The sequence below is a fragment of the Uloborus diversus genome, chromosome 1, assembly GCF_026930045.1.
Source record: "Uloborus diversus isolate 005 chromosome 1, Udiv.v.3.1, whole genome shotgun sequence".
Classification (NCBI taxonomy): domain Eukaryota; kingdom Metazoa; phylum Arthropoda; class Arachnida; order Araneae; family Uloboridae; genus Uloborus; species Uloborus diversus.
Window position 1 is genome coordinate 188,636,655 of NC_072731.1, and position 21,904 is coordinate 188,658,558.

The window sequence follows — 21,904 nt, forward strand, 5'->3', positions numbered from 1 at the left end:
TCAATGTACTTAAAATAGTTTTTAAATGCATTGTTTTATTAGCGAGGGTGAAAACCGCGGGGCACAGCTAAAAATAAATAAAGGAAAGTGTAAATTGTTTCTCAATACTATTACTGACCCAGGCAACGCTGGGTATTTTTGCTAGTGAAGAAATCAACTGTAAAGCATATAATATTAAAAAGAGAAAAATGCATCAAAACAATAACTTTTTTTTTTTTTCAAAATTGCAATCCTTGATTTACATAAGCTTTATTTGACAGTAACGTTTTTTTTATTGATGTTGCTTAATTCTAATGAATGATATTGTAATGTAGAAGAACATGAAAAGTATTTTTGTGTAAGTATATGAGTTGTATTCCAAAATTGAAGCATAATGGCACATGTTTTTTGATGAATTTCTTGTTTTATAGAATGATTTTCGAGACTACCCTCCTCTCCTACGCCAAGCTGTTTCTATTGCAAGACGTTTACAAGATCCATTGATGGAGTTCTCTCAATTGTGTACCCCCGATGAAGAAATATTATGTCTGAAATACCATCCTTTACAGGTATTGATGTTGTATTATGTATGCATCATCACCCTCATTTTTACTACCGTAGTAACCATTTAATGTGATTGTAGTTTAAATACCTTTTTGATAAATAATATCCCCGCCCTAAATTTCAGCAACTTATTATTTTTGCAGAAAAATGTTTCAGTCATACTTTTTGTATGCGTTGCTGTGTTCACACTGACATTTACTGAACAGAGGAAAAATATCTACTTCTGGTGTTGTACTTTCAGTATTTAACTGATATTTTAACCTAATTTTTATGTTTTGAATCTTTACATTGTTTAGTTTAAATTTTAGTATAATTTACAGTTAAAAACACTGGTTTATAATTTAGCAAAGACTGGTGATTTCGTAAGTAAACAGTAATTTATGTAAGCATAAATTACTGTTTAAATATTTATGATTGGGGGCCTTTAAAGTTTTTTTAGACACATTTGAAAGTCTGTAAAGATTTTGACTTTACAAAATAAGTATTCACACATGGATGTAGTACAACTAGATGCACGATTCTTTGGCAGCAACCACTGGCCGTCATTGAAGGCGAGAGGTTTGACAGATCTCTAAACAGGCAAAAGTTGTTTGCGTCACAAAAAAAGAAAGATATTCTGTGTGTCTGTCAATTGAAAGTTGCAGCTGTTTGTTTTGAAATTTTTGCTATAAGCAGTATTTTACTTATAATTTAATACAAAATTTTATTTTTTCTTTTCCAGCCTCTTTCATGTTTACTGAATGCTCTCATTTTCCTATGAAACCGATTACTCATTGAGCATCTAGCTAACACTATGTCTGTCTATGTCCTGGGATTTCTTTTCTATCCATTTTGCATGCATGCCAAAGATTTTGCGTATTTATATACTTCAGCTTTATGAAAATACTGGTTTGATTTAGAGTTTTGGGTATGCATATGTAAGGACATTATGGAAGTGAAATTGACTGAAATTGTTTTGAGAATTTGAATAAATAGAGCAAAACATGTAGTGTTTTTTAAATATTACAATTGGTTAGACAGTTCGAGATGAAGCTTCTATTTTCCCTTTTCTTTGTTGTTTATTTCTGCTAATTTGTATTTATTATTTTAGGAGGAATTAAATAAAGAAGAACTCTTGAATGCTCTCTATTTGGAATTTGTTAATCGAACAAATGAAGTTGGAGTCGACTTCAATCGAGCCATCCAATTTAGCCACACTTCAAATTTAGTACAATTTATTTGTGGACTTGGTCCTCGGAAAGCTGCTTATTTTCTGAAGGTGTGTTAAACTATTGAGCAATCAAGAAAATTTGCTTATTTATTTTATTTTGATTTGAGATTATTATTTAGCTCTTTTAATTATTTTTATGACAAAACAGAAGCAATGCATAGGTTTGATTTGTATTTAGCTGAATTTTGCACTTATTCATTCCAGACTTTAAAGACAGCCAATGAACAGTTAGAAAGCCGAGCAAAACTAATCAATTTTTGTAAAGTGGGCCCAAAAATTTTCATCAACTGTGCTGGTTTCATTAAAATTGACACTTCTTCCTTAGTAGACAGGTATTGTTATATTATATAATATCAATCTTTTTCAAAAAAAAAAAAAAAAAAAAAAAAGAAAAAAAGAAGTGGCTTATTAGATTATTATGTGCAGTAAACATTCATTATGTTGGATTTTATGACACATTTTTGTCAAAAGTTAATGTTTCAAATAATTATCTGGATGAATGATTAAAATTTTTAATACTAAATCCATGTTGTATCAAAATTCCAATGAATTGTTGCTGATACCCTTCCCAGAAGAACTTTTGAGCTCAATGTATATCTGTCCCTCCTATGTTTTTTTTTCATACTCTCTGAACATACAATCAGTTACTTTTGGATAGTTATGATAAAACATTCCCCTGCACATAATTAGCATCCCTTAGTTTTACTAACAGATAAAAACTGTTATAGAATTCCTTAGATCTCTCCCCCCCCCCCCACTGCATTCTTTGCATTTTGCTCTACAAATCTTGATAGAAGCAATACTCAAGCCAGTGCTAAAAGTTTATCTCTGTCTCACTTATACTTTAAGCATAGTTTTTAACTTTCTGAAAATTTTATCTATGTTGGGAATTATCATTATATTTAATGAGGCACATTTTAAAATTCAGTTGAAGTGGTTCTGAGAGCTTTCATGCACTGCCCAAAACTTTTTAATTTCATTTCTTCTTCAAAATAAAAATATATGTGTATGTTATTAGTTTTTCCTTTTGCTGTTGAAAAATTTTATGATATTAATGCAGTAACATTAATTTTAGTACTGAAACTTACCTTGAAGTACTAGATGGCTCCAGAGTTCATCCAGAAGCTTATGAATGGGCTCGAAAAATGGCAGTAGATGCTTTAGAGTATGACGATACATCTGATGATGTTAACCCAGCTGGTGCATTAGAAGAAATTTTAGAAAACCCTGAAAAATTAAAAGTATCTATATTTTTATCTTTTTCTGAAATATTATTTTAATTACTACCTTCAAGGTTCATCAAAATATTTTAAGTTTTTCAGAAGAGGGAGACGGGAATTGTTGCCCACTTTTCTACTTTTTATTTTTTTCTTTCTTCAAAAAATGAAATGAGCAGTTTGATTTTCCACAATGAGTTTCATTAAATATTTCTTGTCATTTCATTTTTTTTTTTTTTGGAAAATGTTCAAATTATTAGCTTTTTTATATTAATTTTGTAACAGAAATTTGAACTGGACCAATATGCCCTAGGTGTGGGATACATTAGTCCACACTGGAAATACAACTTCTGTTACATTTTTAATGGCAAATATCATCCAGTATTGTAACTAACTTATGTTGTTTTGTGTTTAGAATGGGGGAAAAAAAAATAAGCATCAGTATAAGATATTAAATAAAAGCAAATATTAAACTGACACATTCTACTTTTGTGCTATTTATGTAGAAATAGCTACATTTTCTCAAGAATCAGCACAACTGGGTGGGTCTCCATCAACTTCACTTGCTATTACTATAATATTTGTTTTCCTTCTTTCTAATGGGGCTGTGGTAGAGGCAGTGCCTTTTGCAAACCTAGTGAGATCTCCCCGCATAGCAACCACCTCTCTCTCATTTTCAACCACTTCTTCCACCCACTTCTCGGATGCCATTGCCTCGAAAATTTCAACGCCCGGTTTCCCCACTAGATGGAGGCACATGGGCTCTATTTGATGCGAAACAGTACTAGGAATTTAATTTTGCCAGGAGATACTCCATATTAATAGAATATTGCTTTTCTGATTCTTCCAAAAAATTTTGTTTGTGGGTTTTCTAAAAGTAAACCTTAGTATCTTGCATTCTTGATCTGAAAAAATACTGCCATAATTTTATTTTTTGCAAAAAAAAAAAAAAAAAAAAAAAAAAAAAGAAAAAACAAATACTAAAAGAATTTACTGTTGAAGGGTAATTCAGTTTATTGCTCCATTTTTCAGAAAAACCATTATTAAAAATTAAAAAAAAAAAAAAAGGATGTAGACTTACTTATATGAGCTACTGAGCACTAGGGTGGAGTGAAAAAAAAATGAATTTTTGACTTTCGGAAACGGGTATCTTTCAATTACTGTGTATGAGGCTTAGTAATAAATCTGTAAAATATTTTAATTTTTACAATGTTATCTTGAGTCTGCGCATTTTAGGTATTTTAAATTTTGAAATTTTTGATTTTTTAAGATTTTTCAAATTTTCTTTTCAAGTATTAGAAATGGAAAAAAAAGATGACGAGTGGTTATTAAATGTCAGAACAAGGCCTAAAATATACAAAGAATTTTTGAAAATCATTTTAGATCATGGTTTCAGTCTGCACATTTCATCCAAAGTTCATCAAATTTCCAAATCTTCCGATATTTTCAACAGTTTTATAATTTAATATTTCCTTTCAAGTTTTACTTAAATTATAATCAAAATGTTTTCTTGATCTTTTTGTTATTACATCACAAGGTGCAACTCTTTGGTAGTTCATGTGGAACTACCCAGGACTTACCAGGAGGAGGTCGTTGCACTTCGAGTCCCACCCGTGCCCTCCCTCCCTTCCTCCCAACCGATGAGAGCACACATTTACATTTCTTAAATTAGTCTTCAATAGTTTAATTGTTTCCTTGTATCGTAGATTGGTCGGATATTTCTATCAAACAGCCTTGTTTTTACTAAGCTTAATATTTTCTTGTGGTCACTGAGGAATTTGGAAGAGGCAGTGACCTCTTTGACAGCTCTTTCAATCGCTTGAGTGAGTGATAGAAGCTCAAAAAGAGTACATTTGGAAATCATATTTAAATTCTCGGTTTCCAGTAATCTCTGTAAATCCTATTTTGTCAAATGACGTGTAAAAGGCGACTCTATAACTTTCACATCATACCAAGAAATCATATAAATGTATTCTAATGCCCCAAAATCAATTTTTGGGATCTGAAACATTCTCACTTGTTTGCTGGTTTGTTTTCTAGATCGAATGTTGATAAATGCAACTTAAAACCAGTTTCTTTATTTGATCTCTCTTATCAACTAACATGGATAACAGCATGTTTTCAGGGTGAGCAAAGTATGCATTGTTTTACATAAAAAGTAGTCGAAAACTTTGTACTGCATAGTGAATAAAATATGACAACGTATATAAAGTACAAATTCAAAATGAAAAAAGGTTAAAAAACCAGCAAACAGCTGTTTCAGCACTCTAAAATACAAGTGCCATCATCAGTGCAATTAAAAACGAAGACAGGTTCAACCCGACTAAAACACAGTCGAGGCGAACATTGGAATGAGAGACGAGTTGTAAAAGATATGAGAGCAGTACCGGAAACGATGACGTCAAGGTTGCGTCAGAACTACAGATGACAGTTGCACTCAGGTGAAAACGTCACGGACAAAAAATAAATCAAATAACAGACTTCCAAACATTAGGAAAAGGTGGAGTGCTAGACAAATCATTGACGATTAAATTAGAATTTTTCCATATGTAATATGACTCCCAAAAATCTAAATCATGAATGGACGAACACTCGTGAATAACTTTGGCGGAATTAAAAATAAAATTATGGCCACAAGACCAACAATGTTGAGCAATAGAGGAGCGTTTGAGATCCTGTTTTTTGACGTAATTTTCGTGTTCTTTTATCCGGAATTTGAGGGATCGTCGAGTCTGCCCAATGTAGGCCAATTTGCACTGGCAGGAAACACTATAAATGCCCCATTTGTCAAGGTTCTGAACAGGGTGTTTAAGCTGTGAAAATTTTAATTTATTAACAGGTGAAAAAGTGACGGAAAAATGAAGCTTTTTTAAGATTTTGGCAATTTGTAGACTGATTTTAGGAAAAAAAAATGAGTAACTCTCCTAACTCTCCTAACACTCCTAAAGTGATGAAGTAACACTGAACGGTGAATGAGTAACACTCCTAAACAAAAATTGGCTGCTTTCAGATCTTTTATTTACCGTGCTTTAGCCATTTGTTCAAATTCCAATCTACTTTCATCAGAACTGAATTACCTACGAAGTATTGCGATTGATCGGGGATTCACATCAGATATTATTGATACCATTTATAAGAAGCTATGTAGCTCAGCTAACAAAAATCAAACACTTGCTCCTGTGAACTATTCGAGTTCCGTTGTCTTACCCTTTTTTCCTAAAATCAGTCTACAAATTGCCAAAATCTTAAAAAAGTTTCATTTTTCCGTCACTTTTTCACCTGTTAATAAATTAAAATTTTCACAGCTTAAACACCCTGTTCAGAACCTTGACAAATGGGGCATTTATAGTGTTTCCTGCCAGTGCAAATTGGCCTACATTGGGCAGACTCGACGATCCCTCAAATTCCGGATAAAAGAACACGAAAATTACGTCAAAAAACAGGATCTCAAACGCTCCTCTATTGCTCAACATTGTTGGTCTTGTGGCCATAATTTTATTTTTTCTTCCGCCAAAGTTATTCACGAGTGTTCGTCCATTCATGATTTAGATTTTTGGGAGTCATATTACATATGGAAAAATTCTAATTTAATCGTCAATGATTTGTCTAGCACTCCACCTTTTCCTAATGTTTGGAAGTCTGTTATTTGATTTATTTTTTGTCCGTGACGTTTTCACCTGAGTGCAACTGTCATCTGTAGTTCTGACGCAACCTTGACGTCATCGTTTCCGGTACTGCTCTCATATCTTTTACAACTCGTCTCTCATTCCAATGTTCGCCTCGACTGTGTTTTAGTCGGGTTGAACCTGTCTTCGTTTTTAATTGCACTGATGATGGCACTTGTATTTTAGAGTGCCGAAACAGCTGTTTGCTGGTTTTTTAACCTTTTTTCATTCTGAATTTGTACTTTATATACGTTGTCATATTTTATTCACTATGCATTGTTTTGGTTGGATTTGAATACAATTTTCTGGTTTTTCCTATAGATAGATAAGTGCAACTCTTTATTGTCTCCTACAAGTTCATAGCTCCATTAGTAACTATTGGATTGCACTTAATCCTGAACCAACCATCAGGAGTATACACTTTTACAATAAAAGTAGCAAGCTCTTTTAAAGTTTCAGTTGGATTAGTATAAGCTACATACAGTCTTAAGATTCTGTTAGCTGTAGTCAACCATCTGGCGTGGAAAAGCTTTCCTGAACTTCTGTTTTCTAATTCTTGGGACGTTTTGCTAGTCCAAATTGCCTTGCACATATCATGAAGACATTGTTGGTCAGTACTCAAATCATTTTTTACTGTCATGATCGATCTAATCAATGACAAACTCTATGGGCTTAAGCTGAACTGATTTCAAAGTAAGGCATGCTGTTAAGCATGCCAACTGGACCAGAATATCCTTTCTGTTCACAGTAGGTCCATCTAGCTTTTCCACAAATGCCGCAAAGGAGGTACGATTGAATGCAATTGACAAAAAACCCACTGCAGAGGTCTACCAAGTTTATCTTCCAGTTTCCTAATTACACCTTTGTATTTTCCTATGTTTGTATTGCATCCATCAGAACCAATGCATACAGTTTCAGATATTGTGAGATTGTTTTCTGAAAAGTTCGCTAATGTAGAATTTTAAATATCAATGACTTTTCCTGACAACTACTGTGTAATCAATAAACCATGATTCAGCCCTCTCTATTAGAGAAATGTCCTTTCTTTAATAGCTGTTTTGTGCATTTTGCCATCTTCTGTCTTGTTTAAATGCAGGGTGTCATCAAATGTTCCATCAATGTATAGTAGTAGGGGAGATAGCGACAGTTTTTAATACATTATTTATATAAGGCCAGAATTTTTTTAAATATTAGATTAGTTTACTTAAAAGAAGAAAACGCGAGTCTACCAAAAAGTTATCGTTGCAATAATAATTAAAAAATTTTGCAATATGTTGCAAAAACTTGTGAAATTGTCTTATATATATAAGGCTGAAACTCGGTAATATTATTGATTACGTATAAACATAACGAAAAATATATGTCTACCGCGTCCGAAGCGTTGCCGTGCCGTGTCTACCACCCACGCAAGGTGCGAAAAAATCAGTCAATTTTGACTTAAATATATAAGCCTAAAATTTTTTTTAGTAACTGTTTACAATGTATAAAATATAAAAACAAAAGTCTACCAGTTGTGTTATGTTGCAAAGGCATGATAGACGTCACGGAATGTCGACCTCGTACCTCTATGTGCCGTTTATCGGGCCGCTAGCGCTCGCTTGAAAAAGTTTGCTTGTCGTCGCGAAATTTCAATAAATAAAGCTGATTTATTTTTTAATAAATAGTTTAAATCCTGTTTTTATTAAAATTTTTAGTCTACCGTGACTAAGAGGTTGCTTAGTCTTTGGTAGACGTTGCTTAAATTATAAAGTAGTTGGAAAAGTATGAATGATTTAAGCATATTAAAAAAAAAATTTAACATTGAAACGAAATTAAAAAATATTTTATTAAAATTAAAATTATGTACAAAATTATAGTGAAGTTCATTTTTCATTAATAATGTCTTGACCTTTTAAATTATGCCTCTTTTATTTATTTATTTTTTATGATCAAGTACTTATGAAATAAAATTTTTTGCATCGATCTTACATAATAAATAATTTAAAATGATCAAATAAACAGTTCTTTACATATTAATTAATCTTTACTAATAATAAAGCTGAAAGTCTCTCTGTCTGGATGTGCGGAGGATGTCTGTAGGATGTCTGGATCTCTGTGGCGCGCATAGTGCCTAGACCGTTCGGCCGATTTTCATGAAATTTGGCACAAAGTTAGTTCGTAGCATGGGAGAGTGCACCTCGAAGCGATGTTTCGAAAATTCGACGTGGGGAGGCAGAAGGCTATGCTTCGAATGTAACATCTTTTATTGCTTGCGGTAATTGTTTTCAGTAAACCATTTAAAAACTTTTCAGTTGTCCTCAATTTTCCACCCACAATCAAGAGGTGAAAAGCTTGTCAGATTTTTAAATGAAAATTTGTCCAAAAATGCGAAATGCAAGCTGTTCTGAGGAAATGTTCACGAAGTTCAGACCAACATAGGGTTAAGGATGACGGATCAAAACTCTTCACGTTTTCGAGAATTACTTTATCTTTTTTCAAAATTTTTATACTCTTCTAAAAACGTCATGGTTCTTGCATCATTAATTCTTTCCATTTTATTTTGTCTGTACATTCGGCGCACAACTCTTCCGAAATTTCGAGTTGTATTCGAATTTGCGACATGCATTTTACATTGTGCGATGGCTTACTCAAATTTGTTAACGCTCCTGTGTATTCTTCCGACTTTGTAAGTAGAACGTAAGGTCGAACTTTTCCTTTTCGGAAAAAAGCCGGATTTTGATCACAACCGGTCATTGCGTGTAAAGCAACCAAGGCGGAACAAACGGTTTCTCCTAAATTCTTGTAAAGTTCAGAGACATTGATACCTCTTAATGATTTTCCAACGCCAACTTCCATCCAGACCTTTATTTAAGAATTCAAAAACTTCATGTTAGCCAATATTATAACTAATACATCAGTACCTGAACATCGTAGGTGGAAGTCATATGGAGGCTGCAGCTCTTCAAAAATTACAAAGATGGTAAATCATTTTTGTGTCGGATTTTTCGCGGTTTGGGGCACGATTGAGTATGATCGACTATTTTTACAACTTTTCTGTTGATGGTTTCAAATCTATAACACTGTTTGTAGTTAATATACACAAATTTATCTTCAAAATAAATCGCTTTGTTATCTCGTTCCCAGTTTGTTAGTAAATATTCTAGCAAATCTTCTTTAAAAGTAATATTTTTTAATTGATTCAAAAAGTCAGAGGGACGTGTTGCAGAGTCTCCTATCTGAATTTTTAGACCTCTGTGAGTTCCGCTTAATATATCGTCGCCGCAGAACAACAGTAAGATATCTTAGTGTTATTTCTGGGATTAGATATCTTACTGTTGCTCTGAGGCGACGATATGTTCGTTATCTTTTATGATAGGAAACGGGGTACGTGTCGAAAACAATTACTACGAATACTGCTGAACATACTAAATAGTTTTCTCAATATCATTAGATGATGGAATTTCTTTCATTAGATATAATAAAAAGAATCCATCATAGATGAGAAATTTTGGTTGTTCAGAATTGATGTTTTTTAAGCACTTTTATTACACTTGGCCTGATTGTCATGGAGTAATCTGAGGCGTACTTTTGATTATATTTCAGCAACTAGATCACTAAGAGACTTCTGGATTTTACTAAATGATTTGCTTAATCTTAAGGTACAACTTAAGGCTGAAAATTTAAAATTCTGAAGTAACATCATTATTTCGGTTAGGATGGAAAATAGCAAATTTGATGTAATTTCCCCATTAAATGTTTAAATATAAAATCCTTTGTTACAAATTTTGTTGCCTTGCAAATGTAATGTTAATAGTAATCATAATGAAAATTTTGAATCAAGTCCTCTCTGGAGCAAGAATGAAATTTATTCACTGACGTTGCTTTCTTAGGGTTTTTATCCTCATCTATGCATCTATGCCAATAATCGATAACGGGGCTAAGTAAAAAGACGTATTATAGTCTTTATCCCAAGTTACTTATATATTGTGAACCATTCTTTTGCGTATACTCAGCAACTAGACCACTTACAGACTTCAGAATTTTATTAAATGATTTGTTTAACCTTAAGGTACAACGTAACGCTAAAAAATCAAATTCTAAAGTAAAATTTTGTTTGAAAACGAAAAAGTTTAAAATAACAGATTAAAAAAAATAACAAGCACTTTTCATAATGCACTCAAAAGGACAAAATAACTTTTCTGGGTCAGAAAGGACAATTTAAGTGTTCCTGTAGTTTTAAATTCTTTGAAGAAAAAGATTTCACAAACGAAGAAAAGTGCGCTCAAGTCATTTTAAACCAAACTTTCCCATTAAGGAAAAAAAAATGCGTGTTCCAAAACTCAAATTTATGATTGAAAGCTAGATAATGGTAAAACACTCTCTACATGACTAGAACCGCACTTTTCTTCGTTTGTGGTGTCATTTTCTTGGAAATTTTTGAAAACTACAGGAATTCTTAAATTGTCCTTTCTGACCCAGAAAAGTTATTTTGTACTTTTGAGTGCATTATGAATAGTGCTTATTATTTTTTAAAAAATCTGTTATTTTCCAGTAAATGCAGTAAGACAGATTTTTCAGTTCTGCAGATGGCTATTATCTGTTGACCCAATTTAACATATGCTAAAGAAATATAAACATCAGCAGCAATGCTATCGCCGCGAAGCACTGGATCAAGTTTGCTCCAAAATGGCGGATGCGTCGGCTCCTCCACTATAGGGGGCTTACTCAGGCCCAGGCCCCAGACCCAAGGTTATTAAAGGCGTGTCCTTCCCTTCTCCTTTCTTCGCAGTAGATGAATAAACAGCTTTACTTCCCCATTTACGAAATGTATTTGAAAAGGTGATGATTCAAAATACTTTTGAAGAAGTTAAAATATATATATATATATATATATATATATATGAATAATGTAACAAAAGTATGAATATCAATTTAAATATGATAGAAAATTGTAATCATGAAAAAAAATAATAATTGAAAAATTTCCATTTATAAAGAATGAAAAGATAAAATAATCATACTTTTCCAACTACTTAATAATTTAAGCAACGTCTACTAAAGACTAAGCAACCTCTTAGTCACGGTAGACTAAAAATTTTAATAAAAACAGGATTTAAACTATTTAATAAAAAATAAATCAGCTTTATTATTGAAATTTCGCGATGACAAGCAAACTTTTTCGAGCGAGCGCTAGCGGCCCGATAAACGGCACATAGAGGTACGAGGTCGACATTCCGTGACGTCTATCATGCCTTTGCAACATAACACAACTGGTAGACTTTTGTTTTTATATTTTATACATTGTAAACAGTTACTAAAAAAAATTTTAGGCTTATATATTTAAGTCAAAATTGACTGATTTTTTCGCACCTTGCGTGGGTGGTAGACACGGCACGGCAACGCTTCGGACGTGGTAGACATATATTTTTCGTTATGTTTATACGTAATCAATAATATTACCGAGTTTCAGCCTTATATATATAAGACAATTTCACAAGTTTTTGCAACATATTGCAAAATTTTTTATTAATTATTGCAACGATAACTTTTTGGTAGACTCGCGTTTTCTTCTTTTAAGTAAACTAATCTAATATTTAAAAAAATTCTGGCCTTATATATATTGTCGTAAAATTTCGGTCGCTATCTCCCCTACTATAGGGTTTGTGTATTACAGGATTCCACGCTTGTCTGCTTGTTGACAACTCCATGTCAGTCCAATATGTTGAAAATATCAGACATTTCGACAGACTTGATAAACTTTGGGCGTAATGCGCTGACTGAAACTATAATCTGAAATGGTTTAAAAAAATTCTTGGTATATTTTAGGCCTTGTTATGCCATTTAATAACCACCCGTCATAATTTTTTTCATTTCTAATCCTTGAAAAATCTAAAAGAATCAAAAATTTCAAAATTTAAAGTCAAATGCGCAGACTCAAGATGACGTCGTAAAAATGAAATATTTTACAGATTTGTTACCAAGCCTCATACACAGTAATTGAAAGGTACCTGTTTCCGAAAATCAAGAATTCATTTTTTTCACTCCACCCTACTGAGCACTGCAAAAATAACAGTAAAATTTAATTCTGAAGTAAAATTTGTTCAATATTACTGTGCCATTTTTTTTTTTTTTTAAATTATAGGATTTGTAAGACGAGGTGCTATTTGTTGGTCACAAGTTAAAAGGAAAAATATTAATAGTATTAAAATTGTTGAGTCCGGCCCAAAGCTTCCCGTGGTCCACTCAGATCCAATTCTGCATGTAATTTTTAAACGATTTAATATATTTTTTTGCTGGAGTCAAGTTTTTTTAAATAATTTTGCCAAGTAAATTTTTTAAATATTTTCAGAGCAATGATTGATTTGAAAATGACTGTCTTGATAAATTTGTAAATTTAATGTCTTATTTCTAATTTTTTTATTTATGTAAAGTTTAGAGAAATAATGCAAGAAACTTTTCTTAGGATTTAGATTTAGATGCATTTGCTGAAGAGCTTGAAAGACAAGGTTATGGAAATAAAAGTATTACACTGTATGATATAAGAGCTGAATTGAATCATAAGTACAAAGACTTAAGAACTCCTTACAGGTCACCAAATGCTGAAGAAATTTTCAACATGTTGACTAAGGAAATTCCAGAAACATTTTACATTGGTAAGTTTTCTCTTAACACTAAGTGTCAGTTTCTCTTATTTTAAACTATGCGCCTTCAGCAGCTAGATAGTTCACCAAATTCTGCAGCTTGCTTCTTCTTCTTCTTTTTTTTTTTTTTTGTGTGTGTGTGTGATTCACTATTTTATGCCAAGTTTGCTACCTCCAGCAGCTGCTTAAGTAAATTTGGCAGTGGCATCAAATTATTTCAACTAATATCTATATTATCTATTTATTCTATACAATATATTAAGCTGCACTAGATTAGCTTCCTCTATTTATATCTATCTTTTCTTATCTGTCAATGTCTGCTTTTTCCTACCTCTATATATCTCTGTTTCTACGTCTATCTCTGTAACCATCTATCTCTATATTTATCTATCTCTATATTTTTTAATCTATATCTGCTATTAATTTAAAGAACACAATGACCTTGTCTATCAGTCTACATATCGCTCATTTGGAAGAAAAGTGCCACAATATGAAAAAATGAAATTTTACAGGCGAAGCATTTGAAGTTGAATTCTTGAGGCAATTTGCATTAAGAAAAGTAAGTTTGCTGTGCTCTCCAGTTGTTAATATTTGAACAAAAAGTCGCTCTTTTCCCAAAGAAGATTACGTCCTTTGAAGGCCTTTAAGCGAAAAAAAAATGAAATTTAAAAATTTCGTATCGTGGCACTCTTTTTCCAAATGAGCGACATATCTGTCTATTTCTAGATATTAAGATTAATTGCAATTTTTGAATGTAGTAAACAAGAAATCATATACAGGTATTTCTCGTATAACACAGTTAATTCGTACTGTGTATTATTGAAACTGTGTTATACAAAACTTTTTTTATGAATATTTTTAAACTCATTTTTTAAACCAATTAATCATGTACATATTATAAATCATGTGGATATGTATCGTGTTGTATCAAAACCATGTTTTTTAAATAAAGTAGTAAATTTCAAAACTATGTTGTTCATGACTTAGAAATACCATGAATCAAAGCAATGTGCACCATGTGGTGTTGAAACCAAGTCTTATAATTTTTTTAATAGCTGAAATTTCGGCTCAATAGAACATAGAAACGAAATCTGGCAAATGAAACATACAACGGCCAACTGATCCATAATGAGAGTTGTTACAAATGTTACAACTTAATTATTTTACACACCTCAAATAAAAATTCTTACGCACAACAAGAAAAAACTTTATCAACTTTCTTTACTAAGAACAATATGTATTCTATCAGAAAAATATCTGAGAAATCATCTGTTTTGTCAATCTGTTATTAATATGTTAGATTGCTTTTAAATGTAAAACATATTATGTGTAAAAACATGTACATGTATGTATAAATGTAAAACATGTATTAATAAAACGGAAATGAAATAAAAAGGCCAGTAGAGCATTAATAAAAGTAGAATCCCCCCCCCCCCCCCAAAAAAAAGACTAAGATTAGAGACTCAACAGCAGGGTTCATGATTTTTTAAATTTTTTTTAAATAAAAAAATCTGATTTTTTAAATTTTAATCAGATATTTATATACATTTTAAATGTTCAAAAACTTGCTGATATAATTACTTAAAATGTATAAATATAATATATTTCATACAATAGATGAATCCACTCGGCTTACTTTTAAAATTAAGATAAGTTCTCTAACTATTCAATATTTATAAATGCGTTATAATGCTTAGAAAAGATGTGATTTTGTTTTATGCTTTGCTTAAAGATAAGATTTGGATCATTATGTACGTTTTAGTATAAAATAATAGGTTAAACAACTACTTTTCTTAACTATATTAGTCATGGAAAATATTTATTTTGTTCTAAACTAATTTTGAGTAAAAGCAATATTGTGAGAGTGAAAATCTGTTACAAGCGACGCACAGAAAGAGGGATCAATGTAATTTTGCCTGTTGAAGTTAAGATAGTGTAATGCAGTGAAGTTAAATGTAGAGCAATACATTCTAAAAATGCAAATTTAACTTATAAAAATAAAATCAACTGGTTTTAATTAATGATTTTGTTAAAAAAATCACTTGATTTAAATCATGATTTTAATCGTGATTTTAATCAAGCTGATTTAAATCAACAAACCCTGCTCAGTAGGAGCTTGGAAAGACTGTTGACAGTTTTCTTTGAAACAGCATTACTTTTCATAAATTTGTATTAGCTGGACTAAATTTGTAAACATGTTCATTAAAAATTTTTATTGTATGTCTGTTCATTCATATGTTGTTTTATATCTGTGCCCTGAAAGACTTATAAACAATTGCTTTACTGTATTTACATTGAAGTCTTGGAAAAAATAAATAATTTCCTAAAATTTTTCTTCTGCTTTTTTTTTTTTTAGGAAAGCTGGTTCTTGTTAGAGTTCAAAATTTTGCCAGAAGAAAGCCTAAAAATGACCAATTAGAGAATGCAAATCCTATTAGAAATGATGAAACTGGGCTTTGGCAATGTCCATTCTGTTTGAAAAATAATTTTCCAGAGCTAAGTGATGTAAGTCAACTTAGTACTGTTATTTTAAAAACGTGTGCTTTATTTATATATTGTATCCTTTTACCATGAAACAACTGAGGTTGGATGTAAATTACAGTAAATTTTTTCTTAAGTGAAATTTGCACAAGAAAAAAATTATTTAAAATAGAATTTGACATTCTATGAGTGATTTTTGGAGTGTGGAAAAATTCTTAAGTCTGTATCATTATAACTGATGAACATTATGGAAAAATAAAAATCACTGCTCTGTTCATAGAGAGTTTTTTTTTAAATTATAAGTTTTATTGTTTTCTGAATTGATTAGTTTCCATAAAATTCATCTTTGACTTTGATTTGGGCATTCTGATCTTATAATTCAATATTGTAATACCTGTGGTCAGTCGGAAGTTTTTAATGAAATAAATAGCATCAGACATATTATTGTGCAGATTTCTAACTCATACACGTAGTTAGGTTTAAGTTATAATGCTTATAGCTTATTTGGGAAATGAAAATTTTTGTTCAATGCAGTTTTATGCCTCAGTTTCCGCCTAGCGTGAAAAACATTTGTATTTATTCTAGTTCACTTTATAATGAATGCAGCCTCTCAAAATTCTTACCTTTTATTGGAGAGGAGCATTGTTAACACATAATTTTTACAGAAATAGTCTTCTCCTGCTACATGTCAAGCGTAATGCTTGCTTTTTTCTATAATTTCAGCTATCTTTTAGCATCTGCTTTTGGCTTATGAAATTTCTTATTATTTTCGAGTTTTTACACAGTAGAAATATGTTGATTCTTGCATTAATCGTTGATTCCTCTCTTGATATGTGTTTATCAGATGTAATGTTTGTAAAACTCAATAAAGTTTTGACTGTTCGTTGAAAGATTCATGAAAATCTTTGATTTTTATCTCCACACTTTTTACTTATAAACCTTGTAAAATCTTATATATATGCATGTAGAGTAACGACCCCAGTAATTGGCACTTTAAGAGTTTGTCCTTACACTTACCTCTGTTTTCATTACTTGAAAAAAAAAATTCGCTAAAATAATTTTCAATCAAAGAATGAACATCTGTGCATCTATTGAGTTCACTAAAAGCAAAAATATTCGAATCAATATTTTTATAAAAATATATGTATAAAAAGTTATGAAAACCACCAGTAATTGGCACCTGATACACCAGTGTATGACACCTCGTGATACAGTGATTGGCACATATTTATAGAACTGGAAAATCACTTTATTTTTTAATTTTAGCTTACATACAAATTTCATCATCATGAGAAACATAATTAATGTTAATTTAATGCAGGTAGTTTTACATAAATTAATGTTATACCTCACATCTCGATGTTGAAAAAGTATTTCAGAGAAATAAAAATAAATTTGGAGTGTTACATGGAACAAAATATCGAGATTATTGCTGTTTCATCAGTCAGTAGGCAGCTTTGATTTTACAAATTATAGATGTATCCACAGGAAAAGAAACATTACCCATGATTCTAAAATAACATAAAAAATGAAACAATTCTCTAGAGTCGCAATATCTGACTGTGATGGCCAAACATGTTTCTTTTTTTTTAATCGTTTCTCTTAAATTTTAACAGTAGATTCTGTAGAATTCAAATTTCAAATGAATAGTGCAACCTATACAAGATTGTTGTTGCAAAAGTATCAGAAATCAAACTAGTGACACATTGCAGAGCACATTAGTGACTATCGGCACATGTGCCAATTACTGGAAACTAGCAAAACTGAAGCACCACTAAATGGCATCCATCATTACTTCAAAAATCCAAAAATTTCCTTCTACCCACTTAAAGTAACACCTTTCAACTAAATAACTTTTTACAGCCAAAATTTAAAATAATGTTTTAAGTCAGATTTTAATGAATTGATGTGAATGCTTCCCTTAAGCCAGAGAAGAAGCTTTTGCAACAAAAATGTCTGATTTGACACAAACCATAATTGTTTCTCTTTCCTATGCATTGCTACCATTTAATAACATGAATTAAAGTTATAATACTTAAAGTAAATGTACATTCAGTTGGTATATAGCCTTCTACTTTTAAAAGATTGGATATATATCTTATTTTAGGACATTTTTGTTGTAAGTGCCAATTACTGGTGACCTGCCAATTACTGGGGGTATTACCCTACTTGTTTTGCACAAATTTGGATTTTTTTTTAGGTTTGGAGTCATTTTGATGATGCTAGCTGTCCTGGACAAGCAATGGGTGTACGAGTCAGAATGGACAATGGAATTTCTGGCTTTATTCCTACGAAATTCATAAGTGATAAGCATGTAGTAAAATCCAGAAGATAGAGTACAGGTAGAAAATTTATTGTTTTTGCTGCTTAAACCTTTCACATAATTATATATCGTCTTTTATTTGAAAACTGTACATGCCTGTAAAAGAGGTCCCTTTTTTCCCTAAAAAATCCTTTTTTAATATCAAGTCCCTAAAAATCCGGTTTTCAAACTATGCCACTATGCCCCCCCCCTTTTCTTGAAATTTTAGTTTCATATTGAATTTCCCCTGTAATCCTTTTTTATCCATTTGCATTTTCATTTTCTAAAAATAAAAATGAATATGTTGATTACACCTCTACCACAGTTAATTGTAGATTTCAATCAAATGGGAATATGACAGCTAGAGTTCAAAATGAATGGTAAGTGGTTCAATGGAATGGTTCAATCAGTATATTTTCTTGTTTTAGGCGAAAGTAATTTTAATTAAAAAATGATTTTTCTGCCCATTAATCAGTAAAAAAATGGTCAATTATTGAATGATCAGAAAAGTATCTGATTATCAATTACTGCTAATTAATTGGTGCATCCTTAGTTTTAACCTTTAAAAGTGAAGATATGGGTCCTTTTTTTATCTCTTTTTTTTGGAATTAAGGTTCCTTTTCTCACTAAGGCAAACTAAAAATCTGTTGATAGCCCAGGGTTTAGGACTTGAATGGCTCTTTTAAGCGATTGGCAATTGCCTTTTAAAGTTTGATAGGGAGGTAAAAAGCTTAGGGAGATATTTGATGCAATTCTTATCATTAACCATGTTGTGCATGTATTTTTAGGAAACCTTGAAAATGAGCAATATACCAAGTAAACCACATATTGTTCTGAATAACGTCATAAAGAATAAAATAAAAGAAGCATTTTTCTCTTATTTAAAAATTTTGCACACATTCAGAATGTACCTTTTACGTATTTAGTGGAACTAATTATTTATTAGCTTATAAACTTATATTGTTTATAATAGTTATTAGCTTTTAAACAAATTTTCTGGTACATAAAATGCTCTATACCCCAATGTTTCCCAACCTTTTCCGACTCGAGGACCAACAAAACCTTTTTAAAAAACTTCCCGGTCTGGTGTGATTTTTTTCTTTCTTTTCTTTTTTATATAAAAAGATCGCTCAAAAATTTATGAAAAGAGAAAGATTGGACCTGTAAAGTCCCCTCCCCCACCACAATTTTTCTCTTTTTTCTAACTATGTTTTTTTTTTCTTTTTCGAAAATAAATAAACTTTCAACTCGCAGAAAATTTGAAAAAAAATTAGCGTGTTAGTGAAGGTTTTTTTTTTCCAAAATAAAAAACAAATATACATATTATCATAAAACATTTAAATATGAAGATATTAGAATGCTAATTTTTGTAATTGCTAAATAAGCATTTGAATAATATATGAATATTGTAATAGCTAGATAAGCAATTGAGAAAAATCATAAACAATTTTGAAAATTAATCTCTAAAATCACGCAAAAAATGCCGTATAGGATTGTCTTTTCCCCCCCTTTCTTTCTCCCCCCCCCCCCCCGCCGAGTAAGTTTTCTTTTCTTTTTTTGTTATTGTGAATAAGCAAAACCTTTTAAGGACTGGTCAAATTATTCTGCGGACTGGTGCCGGACCACCGGTTAAGAATCGCTGCTATCAGTCGCTTACTACTTCTGTCAAAGTTAGAGGTATGACCTTAAATTTTTGAACTTGTTTTGATGAACACATTTTGCTCTTGTAAGTTTATTCCACAACTTTTTTTTTCTTTTTATGGCTTTGAAATTAATTCTATAAAGTTTTGCTTTTTTAAATTGAAAAAATCATGAATTCTTCACATGTTTTGTATTAAATTGTTTTCTTTTAAACTAAGTTGAGTTTCATTTTTTAATTATATTGTTTTATGTTATGTTCACAGCAAGGAATGACTCTTCATGCAAGAATAACTAAAATTGACATAGAAAGATTTGCTGTTGATCTAACTTGCCGTTCTTCAGATTTAATCGATAAAAATAATGAATGGAGGTAATACTTTTTTCTTTTTTTAAGAATTTTACTCATATTTTAGCACAAAGCATTTTTGATTATTTTTCATTTTTTGAGCAAATCATGGTCTTAATTTTTATAACCAGAAGTGGATATAAGCCCTGTTGATGTTAACCAGTTATGTTCCCATCAATTTTTCTGAGCGTATACTACCAGTTTTCCATTATGTGTACTCCCTGTGTATTTTCAAAAGGCATTGATTTATTAGGTGCTAAGAAATATAAAGAAATAAGGTTGCTTGTGGGAAAATGTGATCAACATAAATATATTATTTTTGCTTTAAAAAATAATTTAAAATGCAAAGATAGAATGTGAATTATGAATGAATTTTTGAAGCTTGAGGGAACATTGTTAACTTTAAAATAAATATTTCTTATGTTTTAGGCCACCAAAAGATTTGTATTATGATCATGAAGCTGAAGATAAGGATCATAAAACAGCTGAAGATGTTGCAAAAAAGCAAAATAGACAAGGTTATACATTTTAAAATTTCTCTCCTATACCTCTTTTAATTTATGATCTTCTTTTCTTTCTGATTAATCTCCTCTTATGTTGGTAATTACGTTTTGATATTGGGAAATTTAAAGAAAGAAAATAACAAAACTGGAATTCTTCAGCAATGGAAGTAGCATCAAATGATTGAATGCCAAAATTTGAATTTGAAATACTAAAGAATAAAAAATTAAACCCTAAAAAGTACTGTACATAGCAGTAACAGGGTTCCCACAAATCCTTGAAAGTGCTTTATCTCAGTAGCCTGTTATAATTACCTTTTAAAGTGCTTAATTTGGAATAATGACAAGATATTGGTCTCTTAATTTTTGTTTTTAGTTTTGTTTATATTTGATTTTGAATATGTATACATAAATCTCTTTTTGTATTCATTTTGAGCATTTTTAAGAAGTGATGTAATTTTCCTCATATCATAAAAGGGAAGAACTACTGTCGCTAATTTTGTGCATGTCATTATTTTTGTCTTAACTCTCTGACGGTCTTGGGTCAAGAGTAAGATATGTGAAATTCTCCCCCATGAATTTTTTTTTTTTGGAGTAACTTGTCATATAAATCAAGTGCTTTTCCTTCTATCAGTGCCTAACTATTGCCCTGTGCCTCTGGCCATTTGGCAACAAACATTTATTATCAGAAAAATAAGTGTAAAATGCTTTTGAAACATGCTCACTAGGGTGTGATAAGATATTCAAAACCATCAATGAGTTAAAAGTAATTCGAATTTATATGCAAGTTGCGTTATGTCTTAAGAGTTTATAGAACATCACAAATGTTTATAGTTGTCAAGTTTGGGTTTAAAGTTTTTTTGCGTTTGTAAAATCTAATGTATAAAAATCTCTTGTCATAGTGTTAGTGTTTGAACTCCTCCAAAATGGTTTGACCGATTTAATAAAATTCTTTATGTGTATTTGGTAGATATGAGAATAGGTCGAAAAGTTTATTTTGTACCGCTAGGTAATCAAGGTGTCCCTATCCATTTTTTTTTTTTTTTAAATCATTGTAAAAGCCATTGTTGAAACTCATTGTAAAAACCATCGTTGAAAATCATTGTAAAAACCATCGTTGAAAATCATTGTAAAAACCATTGTTGAAAATCATTGTAAAAGCCTTGTTTAACCCATTCCATGATCAGCCCGAAAACCCTTATCGCGCATGTCGCAGATAACGAACGGAGTTGCTTTCTGCTATATTGTAATAGCACTGTTCTCCCCATTTTGCTATCGGGATTATAACGTTATTTTTGCTGTTAAGCTTGCTTTCGAAAATCGCTTTGCTTTGTTAGTTTTTAGGCACGGAATTAAATAGTGCAATACAATCAAGGTTG

General features: G+C 31.1%; 1 protein-coding gene across 1 annotated transcript in view; it reads left to right on the plus strand.

Moving 5' to 3' along the window:
- Positions 1-21,904, plus strand: part of LOC129234099 (transcription elongation factor SPT6-like) — a 95,114-nt gene that overhangs the window by 51,685 nt on the left and 21,525 nt on the right. Inside the window, 10 exon segments of the mRNA XM_054867991.1 lie at positions 411-548; positions 1,634-1,801; positions 1,958-2,085; positions 2,829-2,994; positions 13,078-13,267; positions 15,612-15,760; positions 17,937-18,056; positions 18,058-18,078; positions 19,943-20,049; positions 20,455-20,543. Of these exon segments, the coding sequence (XP_054723966.1) occupies positions 411-548; positions 1,634-1,801; positions 1,958-2,085; positions 2,829-2,994; positions 13,078-13,267; positions 15,612-15,760; positions 17,937-18,056; positions 18,058-18,078; positions 19,943-20,049; positions 20,455-20,543 (1,276 nt within the window).